Below are 19,326 nucleotides of genomic sequence, written 5' to 3' on the forward strand. Positions count from 1 at the left end.
TCATTAAAACTTGTTTTTCAACCACACCACAAATTTCTTGTTAACAAACGATAGTTTTGGCGAGTCGGTTAGGACATCTGCTTTGTGCATGACACAAGTAATTTTTCCAACAATTGTTTACATACAGATTATTTCACTTATAATTCACGGTATCACAATTCCAGTGGGTCAGAAGTTTACATACACTAAATTGACTGTGCCTTTAAACAGCTTGGAAAATTCCAGAAAATGATGTCCTGGCTTTAGAAGCTTCTGATAGGCCAATTGACATAGGTTGAGTCAATTGGAGTTGTACCTGTGGATGTATTAAAAGGCCTACTTTCAAACTCAGTGCCTCTTTGCTAAAAAAAAACAATTGTAGACCTCTACAAGTCTGGTTCATCCAGCCATTTCCAAATGCCTGAAGGTACAACGCTCCTCTGTACAAACAAAGCAAGTATAAACACCATGGGACCACGCAGCCGTCATACCGCTCAGGAAGGAGACGCATTCTGTATCCTAGAGATGAATGTACTTCAATCCCAGAACAACAGCAAAGTACCTTGTGAAGATGCTGGAGGAAACAGGTACAAAAGTATCTACACTGCTCAATAAAATAAAGGGAACACTTAAACAACACAATGTAACTCCGAGTCAATCACACTTCTGTGAAATCAAACTGTCCACTTAGGAAGCAACACTGATTGACAATAAAATTCACATGCTGTTGTGCAAACGGAATAGACAACAGGTGGAAATTATAGGCAATTAGCAAGACACCCCCAGGTGGTACCACAGACCACTTCTCAGTTCCTATGCTTCCTGGCTGATGTTTTGGTCACTTTTGAATGCTGGCGATGCTTTCATTCTAGTGGTAGCATGAGACGGAGTCTACAACCCACACAAGTGGCTCAGGTAGTGCAGCTCATCCAGGATGGAACATCAATGCGAGCTGTGGCAATAAGGTTTGCTGTGTCTGTCAGCGTAGTGTCCAGAACATGGAGGCACTACCAGGAGACATGCCAGTACATCAGGAGACGTGGAGGAGGCCGTAGGAGGGCAACAACCCAGCAGCAGGACCACTACCTCCGCCTTTGTGCAAGGAGGAGCACTGCCAGAGCCCTGCAAAATGACCTCCAGCAGGCCACAAATGTGCATGTGTCTGCTCAAACGGTCAGAAACAGACGCTATGAAGGTGGTATGAGGGCCCGACGTCCACAGGTGGGGGTTGTGCTTACAGCCCAACACCGTGAAGGACGTTTGGCATTTGCCAGAGAACACCAAGATTGGCAAATTCGCCACTGGCGCCCTGTGCTCTTCACAGATGAAAGCAGGTTCACACTGAGCACGTGACAGACGTGACAGATCCTGGAGACGCCGTGGAGAACGTTCTGCTGCCTGCAACATCCTCCAGCATGACCGGTTTGGCGGTGGGTCAGTCATGGTGTGGGGTGGCATTTCTTTGAGGGACCGCACAGCCCTCCATGTGCTCGCCAGAGGTAGCCTGACTGCCATTAGGTACCGAGATGAGATCCTCAGACCCCTTGTGAGACCATATGCTGGTGCGGTTGGCCCTGGGTTCCTCCTAATGCAAGACAATGCTAGACCTCATATGGCTGGAGTGTGTCAGCAGTTCCTGCAAGAGGAAGGCATTGATGCTATGGACTGGCCCGCCCGTTCCCCAGACCTGAATCCAATTGAGCACATCTGGGACAACATGTCTCGCTCCATCCACCAACGCACCACAGACTGTCCAGGAGTTGGCGGATGCTTTAGTCCAGGTCTGGGAGGAGATCCCTCAGGAGACCATCCGCCACCTCATCAGGAGCATGCCCAGGCATTGTAGGGAGGTCATACAGGCACGTGGAGGCCACACACACTACTGAGCCTCATTTTGACTTGTTTTAAGGACATTACATCAAAGTTGGATCAGCCTGTAGTGTGGTTTTCCACTTTAATTTTGAGTGTGACTCCAAATCCAGACCTCCATGGCTTGATAAATTTGATTTCCATTGATCATTTTTGGGTGATTTTGTTGTCAGCACATTCAACTATGTAAAGAAAAAAGTATTTAATAAGAATATTTCATTCATTCATTCAGATCTAGGATGTGTCATTTTAGTGTTCCCTTTATTGTTTTGAGCAGTGTATATCTACAGTAAAACGAGTCCTATATCGACATAACATCAAAGGCAAGGAAGGAAGAAGCCACTGCTCCACAACCGCCATAAAAAGCCAGACTACGGTTTGCAACTGCACATGGGGACAAAGATCGTACTTTTTGGAGAAATGTCCTCTGGTCTGATGAAACAAAAATACAACTGTTTGGCCATAATGACCATTGTTATGTTTGGAGAAAAAGTGGGAGGCTTGCAAGCCGAAGAACACAATTCCAACCGTGAAGCACGGGTGTGGCAGCATCGTGTTGTAGGGGTGCTTTTCTGCAGGAGGGACTGGTGCACTTCACAAAATAGATGGCATAATAAGGAAAGAAAATTATGTGGATATATTGAAGCAACATCTCAAGACATCAGTTAGGAAGTTAAAGCTTGGTCGCAAATGGTTCTTCCAAATGGACAATGACCCCAAGCATACTTCCAAAGTTGTGGAAAAATGGCTTAAGGACAACAAAGTCAAGGTATTGGAGTGGCCATCACAAAGCCCTGACTTCAATCCTATGGAAAATTTGTGGGCAGAACTGAAAAAGCATGTGTGAGCAAGGAGGCCTACAAACCTGACTCGGTTACACCAGCTTTGTCAGGAGGAATGGGCCAAAATTCACCCAACTTATTGTGGGAATCTTGTGGAAGGCTACCTGAAACGTTTGACCCAAGTTCAACAATTTTAAAAGGCAATGCTACCAAATACTAATTGAGCGTATTATTCTGACATTCTGACACATGATCCTAACTGACCTAAGACAGGGAATTTTAACTAGGATTAAATGTCAGGAATTGCAAAAAACTGAATTTGAATGTAATTCCATGTATGCTAGCTTCGAGGCAAGCAACACTGAAGCTTTCATGAGAGCACCAGCTGTTCTGGACGATTGTGTGGTCACGCTCTCCGTAGCCAATATGAGCAAGACCTTTAAACAGGTCAACATTCACAAGGCTGCGGGGCCAGAAGGATTACCAGGGCGTGTACTCATAGCATGCGAGGACCAACTAGCAAGTATCTTCACTGACATTTTCAACTAGTCCCTTTGCCAAGAATGTGTAGGTAACCTGCCTAAATTACTACCGCCCCGTAGCACTCATGTCGGTATTCATCAATGAGCTTGATGCCTTGATAAGCTCCTTTCCTGAGGACGGCTCACCTCTCACAGTTCTGGGCGACTTTAACCTCCCCACGTCTACCTTTGACTCATTCCTCTCTGCCTCCTTCTTTCCACTCCTCTCCTCTTTTGACCTCACCCTCTCACCTTCCCCCCCTACTCACAAGGCAGGCAATACGCTCGACCTCATCTTTACTAGATGCTGTTCTTCCACTAACCTCATTGCAACTCCCCTCCAAGTCTCCGACCACTACCTTGTATCCTTTTCCCTCTCGCTCTCATCCAACACTTCCCACACTGCCCCTACTCGGATGGTATCGCGCCGTCCCAACCTTCGCTCTCTCTCCCCCGCTACTCTCTCCTCTTCCATCCTATCATCTCTTCCCTCTGCTCAAACCTTCTCCAACCTATCTCCTGATTCTGCCTCCTCAACCCTCCTCTCCTCCCTTTCTGCATCCTTTGACTCTCTATGTCCCCTATCCTCCAGGTCGGCTCGGTCCTCCCCCTCCCGCTCCGTGGCTCGACGACTCATTGCGAGCTCACAGAACAGGGCTCCGGGCAGCCGAGGGAAATGGAGGAAAACTCGCCTCCCTGCGCACCTGGCATCCTTTCACTCCCTCCTCTCTACATTTTCCTCCTCTGTCTCTGCTGCTAAAGCCACTTTCTACCACTCTAAATTCCAAGCATCTGCCTCTAACCCTAGGAAGCTCTTTGCCACCTTCTCCTCCCTCCTGAATCCTCCTCCCCCTCCCCCTCCTCCCTCTATGCAGATGACTTCGTCAACCATTTTGAAAAGAAGGTCGACGACATCCGATCCTCGTTTGCTAAGTCAAACGACACCGCTGGTTCTGCTCACACTGCCCTACCCTGTGCTCTGACCTCTTTCTCCCCTCTCTCTCCAGATGACATCTCGCGTCTTGTGACGGCCGGCCGCCCAACAACCTGCCCGCTTGACCCTATCCCCTCCTCTCTTCTCCAGACCATTTCCGGTGACCTTCTCCCCCTTACCTCACCTCGCTCATCAACTCATCCCTGACCGCTGGCTACGTCCCTCCCGTCTTCAAGAGAGCGAGAGTTGCACCCCTTCTGAAAAAACCTACACTCGATCCCTCCGATGTCAACAACTACAGACCAGTATCCCTTCTTTCTTTTCTCTCCAAAACTCTTGAACGTGCCGTCCTTGGCCAGCTCTCCCGCTATCTCTCTCAGAATGACCTTCTTGATCCAAATCAGTCAGGTTTCAAGACTAGTCATTCAACTGAGACTGCTCTTCTCTGTATCACGGAGGCACTCCGCACTGCTAAAGCTAACTCTCTCTCCTCTGCTCTCATCCTTCTAGACCTATCGGCTGCCTTCGATACGGTGAACCATCAGATCCTCCTCTCCACCCTCTCCGAGTTGGGCATCTCCGGCTTTTTTTTTTTGGGGGGGGGGGGTTCTGCAATGGGACAAGGACGATTGATCCGTGTAAAGGAAAGAATGAATGTGGCCATGTATCGTGAGATTTTGAGTGAAAACCTCCTTCCATCAGCAAGGGCATTGAAGATTAAACGTGGCTGGGTCTTTCAGCATGACAATGATCCCAAACACACCACCCGGGCAACAAAGGGGTGGCTTCGTAAGAAGCATTTCAAGGTCCTGTAGTGGCCTAGCCAGTCTCCAGATCTCAATCCCAAAGAAAATCTTTGGAGGGAGTTGAAAGTCTGTGTTGCCCAGCAAAATACTTTTTTGCCCCACTGTATGTGAGAATGCTGTTCATTGACTTCAGCTCACTGTTCTCACATAGCTCATCACTAAGCTAAGGACCCTGGGACTAAACACCTCCCTCTACAATTGGATCCTAGATTTCCTGACGGGCTGCTCCGAGGTGGTAAGGGTAGGCAACAACTCATCTGCCACACTGATCGTCAACACTGGTGGCCCTCAGAGGTGTGTCCTTAGTCCCCTCCTTTACTCCCTGTTCACCCACAACTGCATGGCCAAACACGACTCCAACACCATCATTAAGTTTGCTGACGACACCACAGTGGTAGGCCTGATCACCAACAATGATGAGACAGCCTATAGGAAGGAGGTCAGAGACCAGCCAGTGTGGTGCCAGGACAACAACCTCTCCCTCAATGTGAGCAAGACAAAGGAGCTGATTGCGGACTACAGGAAAAAGCAGGCCGAACAGGCCACCATTAACTTAGACAGGGCTGTAGTGGAGCTGTAACGATGTTCATCCGAGGAAGAAGGAGTAGACCAAAGCGCAGCGTGGTACGTGTTCATATTTCCTTTAAATAACTGAACACTAAATACAAAAGAACAAGAGAATAAATGAAAACCGAAACAGTCCCGTATGGTGCAAACACTGAAACGGAAAACAACTACCCACAACCCAAAGTGGGAAAACAGGCTGCCTGTCCTGGTGTAACTGATGAGGCGCAGGTGTGCGTAATGATGGGTAGCCAGGGTCGGTGGTTCGTAAACTGGAGACATCGAACGCAGGAGGGGAGGATCAGATGTGACAATTGTATTTTACTTTATTTTGTCAATTGTGTATATGCAGGGCTCCCTTGTAAAAGAGACATTTGTCTCAATGGTGACTCCCATTCAGATAAAGGTAAAATAAATCAATATTATATTCACCCATTTTGTATTTTTTTTCTCCATATGAAAAGTGTAATTCTGAAGTACATATGACAGTTTGACAGCAGGCTCTGGTGATAAATATGAAAAATAATCACCTTGAAATAGAAAATGCACTGTACAATTCTGAAAACATTTTATCTGTGTTGTGTTAATTTATGATAGTTGCTGGTTGGAAATACAATCTACACAGCACCTTCTAATCAGCAGGTTTGCATGGGCTGGAGTTTCTGATTTCCATGGTGACATCACCATGCTGTAAATTGGTTAATAGACCAATAAAAAGAGAGTTCCAAACATCTCTGCCAATAACAGCTAGTTTTCAGTTTTCCCCTTCCCACTCAGATCCAGACAGTCCTTGCAAAATTCTTCCTTGAGATTTTAATGGAAATCTTTTATAGTAAGGCACCAATTTTTTACCCAGAAATGATTAGAAATGTATATAAAAACGGCTGCATTGGGCCTTTAAACATCTCTGCCAGCCTGCCTGCCAGCCTGCCTGCCAGCCTGCCTGCCAGCCTGCCTGCCAGCCTGCCTGGCTGCCTATCGGTATACAGAGAACTCTTGCGCTTCCATCTGACCCACTTGCATTTGGCAATGGGATAAGAGAACAGGCTTGGGTCGGGGCCTGCTTTTGAAAAAATTTGAGTAGTCTTGGATGTAACTTCAAACGTCAGCAAGGAAATAAAACAGGCAAAAAACAACAAACAAACAAACAAACAAACAGCCTCTGAAGAAAAACTGAGCCGTGGAGGTGGATGTTCAGGGTGATTCCAGAGGTTATGTGTGTCTGTGTTTGGGGTGAGGGAGGAAGGGGGTGTGTGACACAGTGGGCCCAGAGCCATCTATCACGGCCTGGTGTTTGACTCACCAAACGCCTGTACTTGAGCTGCCTTCTCCATTATTCATTGTGTGGAGGGCCTGGGCGAGGCAAACTTTTTATTTTATTTTAGCCAGGTTAATAATGTATACCCCCTCTCTCTCAGACAGACAGACAGACAGAAGGACGGACGGGCGGACGGACGGACAGGCAGGCAGGCAGGCATGCAGGCAGGCAGGCAGGCAGACAGACAGACAGACAGGCTGGCAGACAGACAGACAGACAGGCTGGCAGACAGACAGACAGACAGACAGACAGACAGACAGACAGACAGACAGACAGACAGACAGGCAGGCAGGCAGACAGACAGACAGACAGACAGACAGACAGACAGACAGGCTGGCAGGCAGGCAGGCAGGCAGACAGACAGACAGACAGACAGACAGACAGACAGACAGACAGACAGACAGACAGACAGGCAGGCTGGCTGGCAGACAGACAGACAGGCAGGCTGGCAGGCAGGCAGGCAGGCAGACAGACAGACAGACAGACAGACAGACAGACATGCAGAGAGGCGGGCAAGCAGAGATACAGGCAGACAGACAGACAGACAGACAGACAGACAGACATTACATTTTACATTACATTTAAGTCATTTAGCAGACGCTCTTATCCAGAGCGACTTACAAATTGGTGCATTCACCTTATGACATCCAGTGGAACAGTAGTGCATCTAAATCTTTTAAGGGGGGGGATTACTTTATCCTATCCTAGGTATTCCTTAAAGAGGTGGGGTTTCAGGTGTCTCCGGAAGGTGGTGATTGACTCCGCTGTCCTGGCGTCGTGAGGGAGTTTGTTCCACCATTGGGGGCCAGAGCAGCGAACAGTTTTGACTGGGCTGGCGGGAACTGTACTTCCTCAGTGGTAGGGAGGCGAGCAGGCCAGAGGTGGATGAACGCAGTGCCCTTGTTTGGGTGTAGGGCCTGATCAGAGCCTGGAGGTACTGAGGTGCCGTTCCCCTCACAGCTCCGTAGGCAAGCACCATGGTCTTGTAGCGGATGCGAGCTTCAACTGGAAGCCAGTGGAGAGAGCGGAGGAGCGGGGTGACGTGAGAGAACTTGGGAAGGTTGAACACCAGACGGGCTGCGGCGTTCTGGATGAGTTGTAGGGGTTTAATGGCACAGGCAGGGAGCCCAGCCAACAGCGAGTTGCAGTAATCCAGACGGGAGATGACAAGTGCCTGGATTAGGACCTGCGCCGCTTCCTGTGTGAGGCAGCGTCGTACTCTGCGGATGTTGTAGAGCATGAACCTACAGGAACGGGCCACCGCCTTGATGTTAGTTGAGAACGACAGGGTGTTGTCCAGGATCACGCCAAGGTTCTTAGCACTCTGGGAGGAGGACACAATGGAGTTGTCAACCGTGATGGCGAGATCATGGAACGGGCAGTCCTTCCCCGGGAGGAAGAGCAGCTCCGTCTTGCCGAGGTTCAGCTTGAGGTGGTGATCCGTCATCCACACTGATATGTCTGCCAGACATGCAGAGATGCGATTCGCCACCTGGTCATCAGAAGGGGGAAAGGAGAAGATTAATTGTGTGTCGTCTGCATAGCAATGATAGGAGAGACCATGTGAGGTTATGACAGAGCCAAGTGACTTGGTGTATAGCGAGAATAGGAGAGGGCCTAGAACAGAGCCCTGGGGACACCAGTGGTGAGAGCACATGGTGTGGAGACGGATTCTCGCCACGCCACCTGGTAGGAGCGACCTGTCAGGTAGGACGCAATCAAGCGTGGGCCGCGCCGGAGATGCCCAACTCGGAGAGGGTGGAGAGGAGGATCTGATGGTTCACAGTATCGAAGGCAGCCGATAGGTCTAGAAGGATGAGAGCAGAGGAGAGAGAGTTAGCTTTAGCAGTGCGGAGCTCCTCCGTGATACAGAGAAGAGCAGTCTCAGTTGAATGACTAGTCTTGAAACCTGACTGATATGGATCAAGAAGGTCATTCTGAGAGAGATAGCGGGAGAGCTGGCCAAGGACGGCACGTTCAAGAGTTTTGGAGAGAAAAGAAAGAAGGGATACTGGTCTGTAGTTGTTGACATCGGAGGGATCGAGTGTAGGTTTTTTCAGAAGGGGTGCAACTCTCGCTCTCTTGAAGACGGAAGGGACGTAGCCAGCGGTCAGGGATGAGTTGATGAGCGAGGTGAGGTAAGGAGAAGGTCTCCGGAAATGGTCTGGAGAAGAGAGGAGGATAGGGTCAAGCGGGCAGGTTGTTGGGCGGCCGGCCGTCACAAGACGCGAGATTTCATCTGGAGAGAGAGGGGAGAAAGAGGTCAGAGCACAGGGTAGGGCAGTGTGAGCAGAACCAGCGGTGTCGTTTGACTTAGCAAACGAGGATCGGATGTCATCGACCTTCTTTTCAAAATGGTTGACGAAGTCATCTGCAGAGAGGGAGGAGGGGGGAGGGGAGGAGGATTCAGGAGGGAGGAGAAGGTGGCAAAGAGCTTCCTAGGGTTAGAGGCAGATGCTTGGAATTTAGAGTGGTAGAAAGTGGCTTTAGCAGCAGAGAGAGAAGAGGAAAATGTAGAGAGGAGGGAGTGAAAGGATGCCAGGTCCGCAGGGAGGCGAGTTTTCCTCCATTTCCGCTCGGCTGCCCGGAGCCCTGTTCTGTGAGCTCGCAATGAGTCGTCGAGCCACGGAGCGGGAGGGGAGGACCGAGCCGGCCTGGAGGATAGGGGACATAGAGAGTCAAAGGATGCAGAAAGGGAGGAGAGGAGGTTGAGGAGGCAGAATCAGGAGATAGGTTGGAGAAGGTTTGAGCAGAGGGAAGAGATGATAGGATGGAAGAGGAGAGAGTAGCGGGGGAGAGAGAGCGAAGGTTGGGACGGCGCGATACCATCCGAGTAGGGGCAGTGTGGGAAGTGTTGGATGAGAGCGAGAGGGAAAAGGATACAAGGTAGTGGTCGGAGACTTGGAGGGGAGTTGCAATGAGGTTAGTGGAAGAACAGCATCTAGTAAAGATGAGGTCGAGCGTATTTCCTGCCTTGTGAGTAGGGGGAAGGTGAGAGGGTGAGGTCAAAAGAGGAGAGGAGTGGAAAGAAGGAGGCAGAGAGGAATGAGTCAAAGGTAGACGTGGGGAGGTTAAAGTCGCCCTGAACTGTGAGAGGTGAGCCGTCCTCAGGAAAGGAGCTTATCAAGGCATCAAGCTCATTGATGAACTCTCCGAGGGAACCTGGAGGGCGATAAATGATAAGGATGTTAAGCTTGAAAGGGCTGGTAACTGTGACAGCATGGAATTCAAAGGAGGCGATAGACAGATGGGTAAGGGGAGAAAGAGAGAATGACCACTTGGGAGAGATGAGGATCCCGGTGCCACCACCCCGCTGACCAGAAGCTCTCGGGGTGTGCGAGAACACGTGGGCAGACGAAGAGAGAGCAGTAGGAGTAGCAGTGTTGTCTGTGGTGATCCATGTTTCCGTCAGTGCCAAGAAGTCGAGGGACTGGAGGGTGGCATAGGCTGAGATGAACTCTGCCTTGTTGGCCGCAGATCGGCAGTTCCAGAGGCTACCGGAGACCTGGAACTCCACGTGGGTCGTGCGCGCTGGGACCACCAGATTAGGGTGGCCGCGGCCACGCGGTGTGGAGCGTTTGTATGGTCTGTGCAGAGAGGAGAGAACAGGGATAGACAGACACATAGTTGACAGGCTACACAAGAGGCTACGCTAATGCAAAGGAGATTGGAATGACAAGTGGACTACACGTCTCGAGTGTTCAGAAAGTTAAGTTTACGTAGCAAGAATCTTATTGACTAAAATGATTAAAATGATACAGTACTGCTGAAGTAGGCTAGCTGGCAGAGGCTGCGTTGTTGACTATGTAGGCTAGCTGGCAGTGGCTGCGTTGTTGACACTACACTAATCAAGTCGTTCCGTTGAGTGTAATAGTTTCTACTGTGCTGCTATTCGGGGCTAGCTGGCTAGCTAGCAGTGTTGATTATGTTACGTTGCGTTAAAAGAACGACAATAGCTGGCTAGCTAACCTAGGAAATCGCTCTAGACTACACAATTATCTTTGATACAAAGACGGCTATGTAGCTAGCTATGTAGCTAGCTACGATCAAACAAATCAAGCCGTTGTACTGTAATGAAATGAAATGAAAAATGTGATACTACCTGTGGAGCGAAGCGAAATGCGACCGGGTTGTTGAGTGCGGAAGTTCTGTTTGGTAGACGTTGGCTAGCTGTTGGCTAGCTAGCAGTGTCTCCTACGTTATGGACGACAAATAGCTGGCTAGCTAACCTCGGTAAATTAAGATAATCACTCTAAAACTACACACTCTAAACTACACAATTATCTTGGATACGAAGACAGCAGAGACAACTATGTAGCTAGCTAACACTACACTAATCAAGTCGTTCAGTTGAGTGTAATAGTTGTGCTGCTAATCGGTAGACGGTGGACGTTAGCTAGCTGGCTAGCTGCAGGGCAGATAGCAGTGTAGACTGCGTTAGGACGACGAAATACGATAATTACGCAATTATCTATGATACAAAGACGACTATGTAGCTAGCTAAGAAGAAATTGCTAAGATTAGACAAATCAAACCGTTGTACTATAATGAAATGTAATGAAATGTAATACTACCTGCGGACCGAGTGCGGATGCGACCGCTCGCTCCAACGAAGTGTATGAGTGACAGACAGACAGACAGACAGACAGACAGGCAGGCAGGCAGGCAGGCAGACAGACAGACAGACAGACAGACAGACAGACAGACAGACAGACAGACAGACAGACAGGCAGGCAGGCAGGCAGGCAGAGAGGCAGGCAAGCAGAGATGCAGGCAGGCAGCCTGGTGTGCAGGTGACTGCTACATTACAGTAGGGCTAGACAGAAGCTCAGTTTGTTTGATTTGGGGAAGTAGGTTTTATTTCAGTTTGTTTGATCTAGTCTCCTGTACATTGTGTAATTTACAGATGGTCCCTAACTAGCCCCATAGGGATATCCAAAGATAACCCAATTTACCACAGGCATTACGATTGGGTCGCGTGCAGCTTCACTTCGAATTGATAATTACTTGTGTGCTGCCAGATGTGGGCAGGATTGAAACAAACCTTAATTGACTTTGTGATGCAGTCAAGAACACAAGTCTCACAAAACAATATTGTTGACTTGACTTTATTACAAAAATGATCCTATTTACTCTTTGTAGCATCATATCGATGCCACATAGGCTTTCTAAATGAGAAGTTTGTTTTTAAGCAGTAGGTTTTTGTTCAGTGGTCTAACAAAACTTTTTTGGGGTTCTGCAAAAATCTACATGCTCCTAAAAAGATAGATACGTACCTCGTTTTCAGAATAAGAAGTGTGTGTGGGTAGTAGCATTCATTCAATGATTTGTTTTCTATATGTGCTAATGTGTGTTTTTACGATGTTAAATTGGTAATACATTATTTTGTAATAAATAGAGTCCCCCTATAAATCAACAAACTATCAATAGACTATCAGTGGCTCACCATCTCTCCATATTGATCCAAGTCCTATTTATGGCTGATAACAAATGACGGTGTCACTTCACATCACGACAGATTCACAATAACAAATCACCTCCACAAAGCCCCCAGGGCATCTCTCGAACGAACTTAGCAGCTCTCCATTCTCCCCGTGTCAAAGAGCAGACACAGAGCCTCACACTGGCCAGGCAAGACCAGACCAGGGGTTAGAATCCTTCCGGTAATGTCACCAGTCATGCCCTCATCTCTGCTTTCACATCATATCAATCAACACACATCACACATAACAAGCGTCACAGAGCAATTTCACAGGACAAGTGTTGTGATGTAAGAGAGAATTAGTTGGATGTCTGTGATGAGAAGCTGGGTAAGATTGCAAAATAACATGCCTACAAAGGGCTTACTGTATTTGGACTAAGGATGTAACAAATGGAGAACATTTCTTAACGTTTAAACTGCCATTTTTTAAATGTTTTTCTTTTAAAATTATAATAAAAATCATAAAATTCCACATCAATTCACATTGCAGAATAATGTTCCTATTAAGGGTATATGACCACTAGGGCCGGGCAATGAAGTTCTATCTACCGCGACCCTTTACAGACACAGAACGCAGCAACAGTAACGCGGATCATTTTGTTCTATTGTTTCCCTGACAACAATAAACATTGCTGATGTATGTGCTGCTGTGTTGTTTAAGCAGTTTGTTTTATGGTAGGATAGCTAGATGTGCTTTCGTTCTATTAAATGTCTTGATAAGTAGGAATATTTAACTAACTTGAAATTACTTTTTTAGGAAAGAGTGGTCTGTGCTCAGGCAGCAGGCAGGCTAGGTTTGAGAGTTCAGGTTGCCAAGTGATGGAAGTTAGGAATGACTTTACAGACAAGTAAAATGCCATTCATGTCTCCAGAGAGGGTGTCTGTGTACAGCTGTAGTGTAGCCTACCCTAAAAACCCATTCATCCCAGCTAGCACAGTGGAACTGGGCCGATTCCGGCTGATAGTAGTGGCACTCGGCTGAGAGTCAGACTCGGCCAATGTCATGTGGCCCGAGTCTGGGTCGCCTTCGGCAGTATTACTTATGGCTAGGATGTGGGGATTGAGCTCTGGACCATTCCGGTGAGAGTTATCGGCCCAAATGTATTACTTGCGGCTCAGGCCGATTGGGGCTAACGTTACTCTCTGGCAGATGATTACACGGGTTGCTTTATATAATTAACATTTCATTATTTATTTTTCCACATTTTTTCATTGTTTCTGTGATAAAAAAATACAATTAACATTTAAATGAAATTCTTTAAGAATCCTGTGTAGTATTTAAGTATTTTGATACTTTGTCAAGGCATTTGATAAGCATTAAAAACTTTGCGGAAGAAGCTTCCCGAGTGGCGCAGAGGTCTAAGACACTGCGTAACAGTGCAAACTGCGTTTCTACAGATGCTGGTTCAAGACCCATGAGGCGACGCACAATTGGCCCAGTGTCATCCGAGAGTTAGGGTAGGTTTTGGCCGGCCGGTATGTCCTTGTCCCATCGCGCTGAAGTGACTCCTGTGGCGGGCTAGGCGATTGCACAGTGACATGTTTCTTTGTGGGTGGGTATAATTTGCAATGTATAATAGTAATATTTAAAATGACTAAATCGGGTAATTTTGTATACATTTATTTACATTTACATCAGGCCGCTTCTGGGAGGATTTTGCTAAGATGCCGGCAAAGTCGGCTGAATTCTGGTAAACGGAAACGGCTTTATGTACTTGGGCCGATTCTGGGCAGTCATTCATTTTGATTCCGGGCCGAGTCCGACACCCGATTCCGGGCCGATACAATCAGTTCTGTCCCCCGGGAAGCGGGCCGCTTCTGGGCTGATTTCTCATTGCTAGCTGGGATGCTTGATCTGGAAATGCGATCAGGAGGGTCCTTACGGAGGGTTTGACACAATCTCGGAGGGTTTGACACAATCACGGAGGGTTTGACGCAATCACAGAGCTTGCGGAGGCCAAATCGAGCTCCATACTGCATCGCTGTGCTTCTCCCAAATGTTTTAACAATGTGGAGGGCTCTGTATAGCTCTGCATTGACTTGATTGGTTGACGGTAGGTTGGGACGAGAGGTCCTGTATAAACACAAACTCACTTCCTTGACAACTTTCGACACAACAGCTCTGCTCTGCTCTGACTTCTGCGGAGGCCGCATCACAGTAAATGCTATGTACGGCCACTGCAGATTTCAGATTGATCATGCAGAGCCTTTAACAGCCAAGCATACACGCAGTAGCCGAGGCGCTTTCAAGGGGCCACCTACCATTATATTATAGGGTAATCTATACAGGCTATACCGGTAGCCTACTGTAATTTCATATTATGAGTGAAAAACATCCTCACCCACTCAGAAACAAAGAGGAGCCTACTCTGTGCTCGCAAGACTGGCCCGAAGATACTTCTGTACTACGGAGACATCAGTCCCATGAATTGTCTAAACTAGGATATTCTGCATGCATCAGACCGAATACTGAATACACACCTGTGTCATTAACTAAGAGAAAGAGCAGGCAGGCAGGCCAGCTGGAGGGAGAGAGAGGAGGGGCAGGCAGAACCATGTGGATATATCTTGCTAATCTAATCTGCATCTTGCAATGTTTTGTCTTGCATGCCTCACATATTCACCAAAGTAGCCTAAAGTTTTCCTCCTCCTCTCTGGTTCAATTTAAATTACACAACTTTCCCCAGGCCTTTATAGCCATATAGTCTGGTTAGGCTATAACATGGAAAATAATGTTTTGTGATAACAGCACTGTGATTTTAATTGTTTTCTCATTTAGGGATTTTTCTTAACGTTAAGCATACCAACCTCGTTTAAATATTGTAATGTTTAAACTGTTCACACCCCTAGTTTGGACTAAGATAATGAAGAAGGGTGCTTGGGACCCATGTTGATTTTCTGTATTGTACATCCACTGTGATGGACGTTCTTACTCATTGTAAGCCTTGCCACACATGATGTTACATGGTTGAGCCTTCAATGCTAGTGCAGATACTATGTCAAACCTACTGTGTCATTCAATCCCTATTGGTGACAAGCAAAGAACAACATTGAAATAACAACATCATGTTGTTTATCAGGGGTAGGCAATTGTTTGTTTGTGTTTGATTTTTGTTTGTTTGTCCATGAAGCTTTGAATCAGGGCTTAGTTTGAGCCTGACCAGTCAAATGTGGTCTTTTATCCCAGCTTCCTGATGAGTCTTACTGACTTATGTTCCCCTTTTCCAGCACCCGTGAACAGAAAACTACAGCCTAATGTATTTTTAGATGTTAGATGTTGGTGTGTGATGTCTGTTAGAAAGTGAGACTCTACATGTATCTCAGTCTGTGCCGCTCTGACATTGCTCGTCCATATATTTACATATTCTTAATACCATTCCATTACTTAGATATGTGTGTATTAGGTATGCGTTGTGAAATTGTTAGTTATTACTTGTTAGACATTGCAACACGGTTGGAGCTAGAAACACAATCATTTCACTACACCCGTAATAACATCTGCTAAACACATGCATGTGACCAATAACATTAGATTTGATTTGGATTAAGGCATATCTTGGAACAGTGTGCACTGGAGTACTGACACATCCTGTCGCCTGGCCCCGAGCCCTACGCTCCGCGCTGCTTTTCAGGCCAAGACCATGGAGCCTCCGCCACTCACTAATTGAATGACACTAATATGTGCCAATACACAAATAGGAACACCTATGAATGTGTGTGATAACGAGACCCACTTATACTTCTTCACACTAAATATGTTAGCATGTTGTACTTAAAGGGGACTGTTACTATGACCTTGTTAACAGCAAAGAGAGGACAACTAACAGAACTGTTACTATGACCATGTTAACAGTAAAGAGAGGAAAACTACCCAGTTATCAGTGAGCACGCGGGAGGCCGGCGTCCCTCCAGAGTGTTCGAGCGACGTGAGATGGCTTTTTTGCCATCTTCTTCATTCACCCCCGATATGCCGCTTTGTAAAGCAGCAGCCATTCTCCTGCCATTCACTTGCCGTTTTCCTCACACAAAACATTCGGTGGTGATAAATACAAACAATTCAACCGATCTTTAATTCCAGTGTTTTTTTATTTTATGAAAGCTAGCTAATGGCTACTATCAAGGCATCAAGACAGGTCTGAAAACTCAATGAAGCAAAGGAGGTAACAAGGATAAATTCCTGGTGAAGGCTTTTCGGCTTCTTCTGTGGTGTTTAAGATGTGCCACAACCAATATTGTACGTAGTGATCAACACTTTTCTTCAAGTGTGTGAGAAGGTTTAAAGAGGAATCGTTTGTATTGCTTCAAATACAGAATAGTATATTAAATCAATGGCAAAAATTTAGGCTATTTTTGGTCATAATCATGATATCATGAATCTACTTGAACTGTAAATGATTAGATGTATCACTTTGAGTCATCTTCTATGATTTTAGATGCAGTTTGGCCACATGTGGTTGTATTGTGTTTTTAAATTGGCAAAAAAATCGAATCATATTAAAATCACAACAAATGTAAGGTATTTATAGAAACAACAGAAACAACTTGCAGCCTCTGGCTGTCTGTGATTAGCTGGAAGGTGACAGGCCCAATTTGAGGTTAGAGAAATTCCTTGCCATTGTCTTTCAAATTAACTCATGTCTAGATGGCTTGCCTAGGGCTTATAACTGTCCTCTGAGTGGGGGATAAACGCCAGAGATGCAAAAGTGGCCTGCCAAGGGCTTATAGCGGACCTACTGTATGAGTGGAGGCTACCCACCAGAGATGCAAATCACGTTTTGAATGGCAAACTCCCCTCGCCCACTGGCAGGAGGAAATTATAGTTTATAGAAAGCGGAAAATAGCAAGCGGGAGGAATTTTTTGCGTACTGGGAAACAGCACTGTTACTATGACCATGTTAACAGCAAATATGGCACGTCATACTGTACTTTGTAAAGGCCCTTTGGATTAATATTCACAGGTTGTCATTTATTGGAGGTAGCTCTGCAGGGTAGTCATCAAATCTGATTTTAAACCTTAACACTAACCTTAACACTAACCTTAACCACATTGCTAACTCTAATGGCTAACCCTAGCCTTAAATGAAGAACAAGAATATATTGTTTTACAATAGGCCTATAGCCAATGTTGACTTTGCAGCTGGGCCATCTAGCGGAAACCGCTTAGTTCTGCCTCTTGGGCAAGACTCATGACAATAAACGTCAACCTGCTACTTTTTGAAGGCCCTTTGGATTAATGTTCAGTGAAATAATTGGCTTAATAGGGTGTCAAAATGAATCATGTGCAGTATGTTTTGAAATGACATATGCTGTACGATACGTACTGTACCACCAAGCAGGGGCTGATGTCATAGACCTTCATAGTTCCAGAATGTACTGATGATGGCAACCATTTTGGTGAAGCAGGAATCCAAACTAGTCTAATTGGAATGCATAGCAATAGAGTTCTAATTCCTAATACTACAGTACAATGTATTTGACTCTGACACCCTAGGACAGGTGAGTGATGGCCATAGCAGCTGGGGATTCAGACTCAGCCTGGTGTATGCAGCCCATTTGACAGATAGATCTACACAGTATGACAGATATAGAATATAGATTTACACAGAAACAGGCAGTGAGGTGTGGGTCTTACTTTAAGATGGATCTTTTGGAATAAACAACGCTCTATCTATGTTGTGTAATTAATCACTAAATCTTCTTCTGGTTTTGTAGCCCCGCAGCCAGGTCAGACTTACTGAGGTTTTTACACACTGCCTGTGTCATAAATAGTTGCAAATCCTAGTTTAATCTGTGGTATCCATTAATATGAACTAACACCCTGCTATCTCTCCTGTTTACAGGTCACGCGATAGTGCTGTCTGTCCTGGATCTGAAGACTTGGTGTCATCAGTCATTTCTTCCTTGACAGAAACCACTGGGTCTTCTTGGATATGAGAACTATGTATTGAATGATTTTGGGAAGGAACCAGGGACCAGTAAGGGAACATGGAAAACTCCTGAAATTCTACTGAACGGATGCAGAGCTGAGACTTGACCTGGAAATAACATAGAACCACCTATCCAGACAACTGGACTACTGATTACATCCAATTCCTAGCCGTTATTGTATCACCCACCAAATTCCTGTTTGTGTTTTTTCCTCCAACGGACTACTACAGTAGGAGATCCAACCTGCAAGGTATTTATTAATTAAAAAGACATACTGTGGATTACGCAAGCGAGATAAACCTTAATTCGAAACATGTGACGTGACATTTTCAAATCTCTTTCCTCTTTTTGTCACTGAGAGCTCAGTGACTCCAAAACAATGTATCTGTGTTCGAGATGGATTTTAGATCATAAGCATTTCCATTCCTTTTTAGCTTTATGAAGCAGATGTCTCTTCTTTTTAAAGTTTTTGATTTGGAAAAAAAATATGAAGTGTTTTTGAGAACTTGAGACATCAAAGGAGATGGCACAGCAGAAAAAAACAGTTCTAACCTCTACGTTTCAGTGTTTTGAATTAAAAGACACCATCCCACTGGGCACAGACTTCAATTCAACATCTATTCCATGTCCGTTAAATGTAATTTCACTGATTGGACGTGTGGATGTTGATTTAACCAGTGTGTGCCCAGTAGGATGGTTTCACCAAACCAATGAAAATGACATAAGCTGAGCTCCAACTGTTTTACTAACTGTTTTACTATCTGTTTTTAAAAGCCTGGTGACCAACATTGAGTAAAAGTGTCAGTATTATCTCAATAAACCTATTTCAAAAGGATAACACTGGGTGAAAAAGGGTTTGGTTTTGTATCATAGTTTCAAACGTCTCTGCAACACAATACATTTTACAACATTGCCGAGGCCACCATCGCAAGACCATCAAAATTTCAACACCCCTATTGTGCATATAAACCCCCACAGTACAAGCACAAAATGTAATAAAAAATATAAAAAACCATTCCATGCACTTGTTTGTGCTATATCACAGTAGTGTAGTACTGAATGTTAACGTTACTGTGAGGCAGGATATCAACAACACTAAAAGTGGCCATTCTGACATGGTCCTGTCATGGGGGTTGATGACAC

At 46.0% G+C, this 19,326-nt stretch overlaps 1 protein-coding gene across 2 annotated transcripts in view; it reads left to right on the forward strand.

Annotated features, from left to right (window-relative positions):
• Positions 1 to 19,015, forward strand: part of LOC115143482 (chemokine-like protein TAFA-2) — a 165,427-nt gene extending 146,412 nt beyond the window's left edge. For both annotated transcript variants that reach the window (XM_065000810.1, XM_029683949.2), the window contains exon 5: positions 18,096 to 19,015. Coding sequence is in view for 1 of the 2 variants with exons in the window: in XM_029683949.2 (XP_029539809.1) it covers positions 18,096 to 18,107 (12 nt within the window). In the remaining variant the exon portion in view is untranslated. The remainder of the gene's footprint in view (positions 1 to 18,095) is intronic.
• The last annotated feature ends 311 nt before the right edge of the window (positions 19,016 to 19,326 follow it).

The sequence above is a fragment of the Oncorhynchus nerka genome, linkage group LG15, assembly GCF_034236695.1.
Source record: "Oncorhynchus nerka isolate Pitt River linkage group LG15, Oner_Uvic_2.0, whole genome shotgun sequence".
NCBI classification, from domain to species: Eukaryota; Metazoa; Chordata; class Actinopteri; order Salmoniformes; family Salmonidae; genus Oncorhynchus; species Oncorhynchus nerka.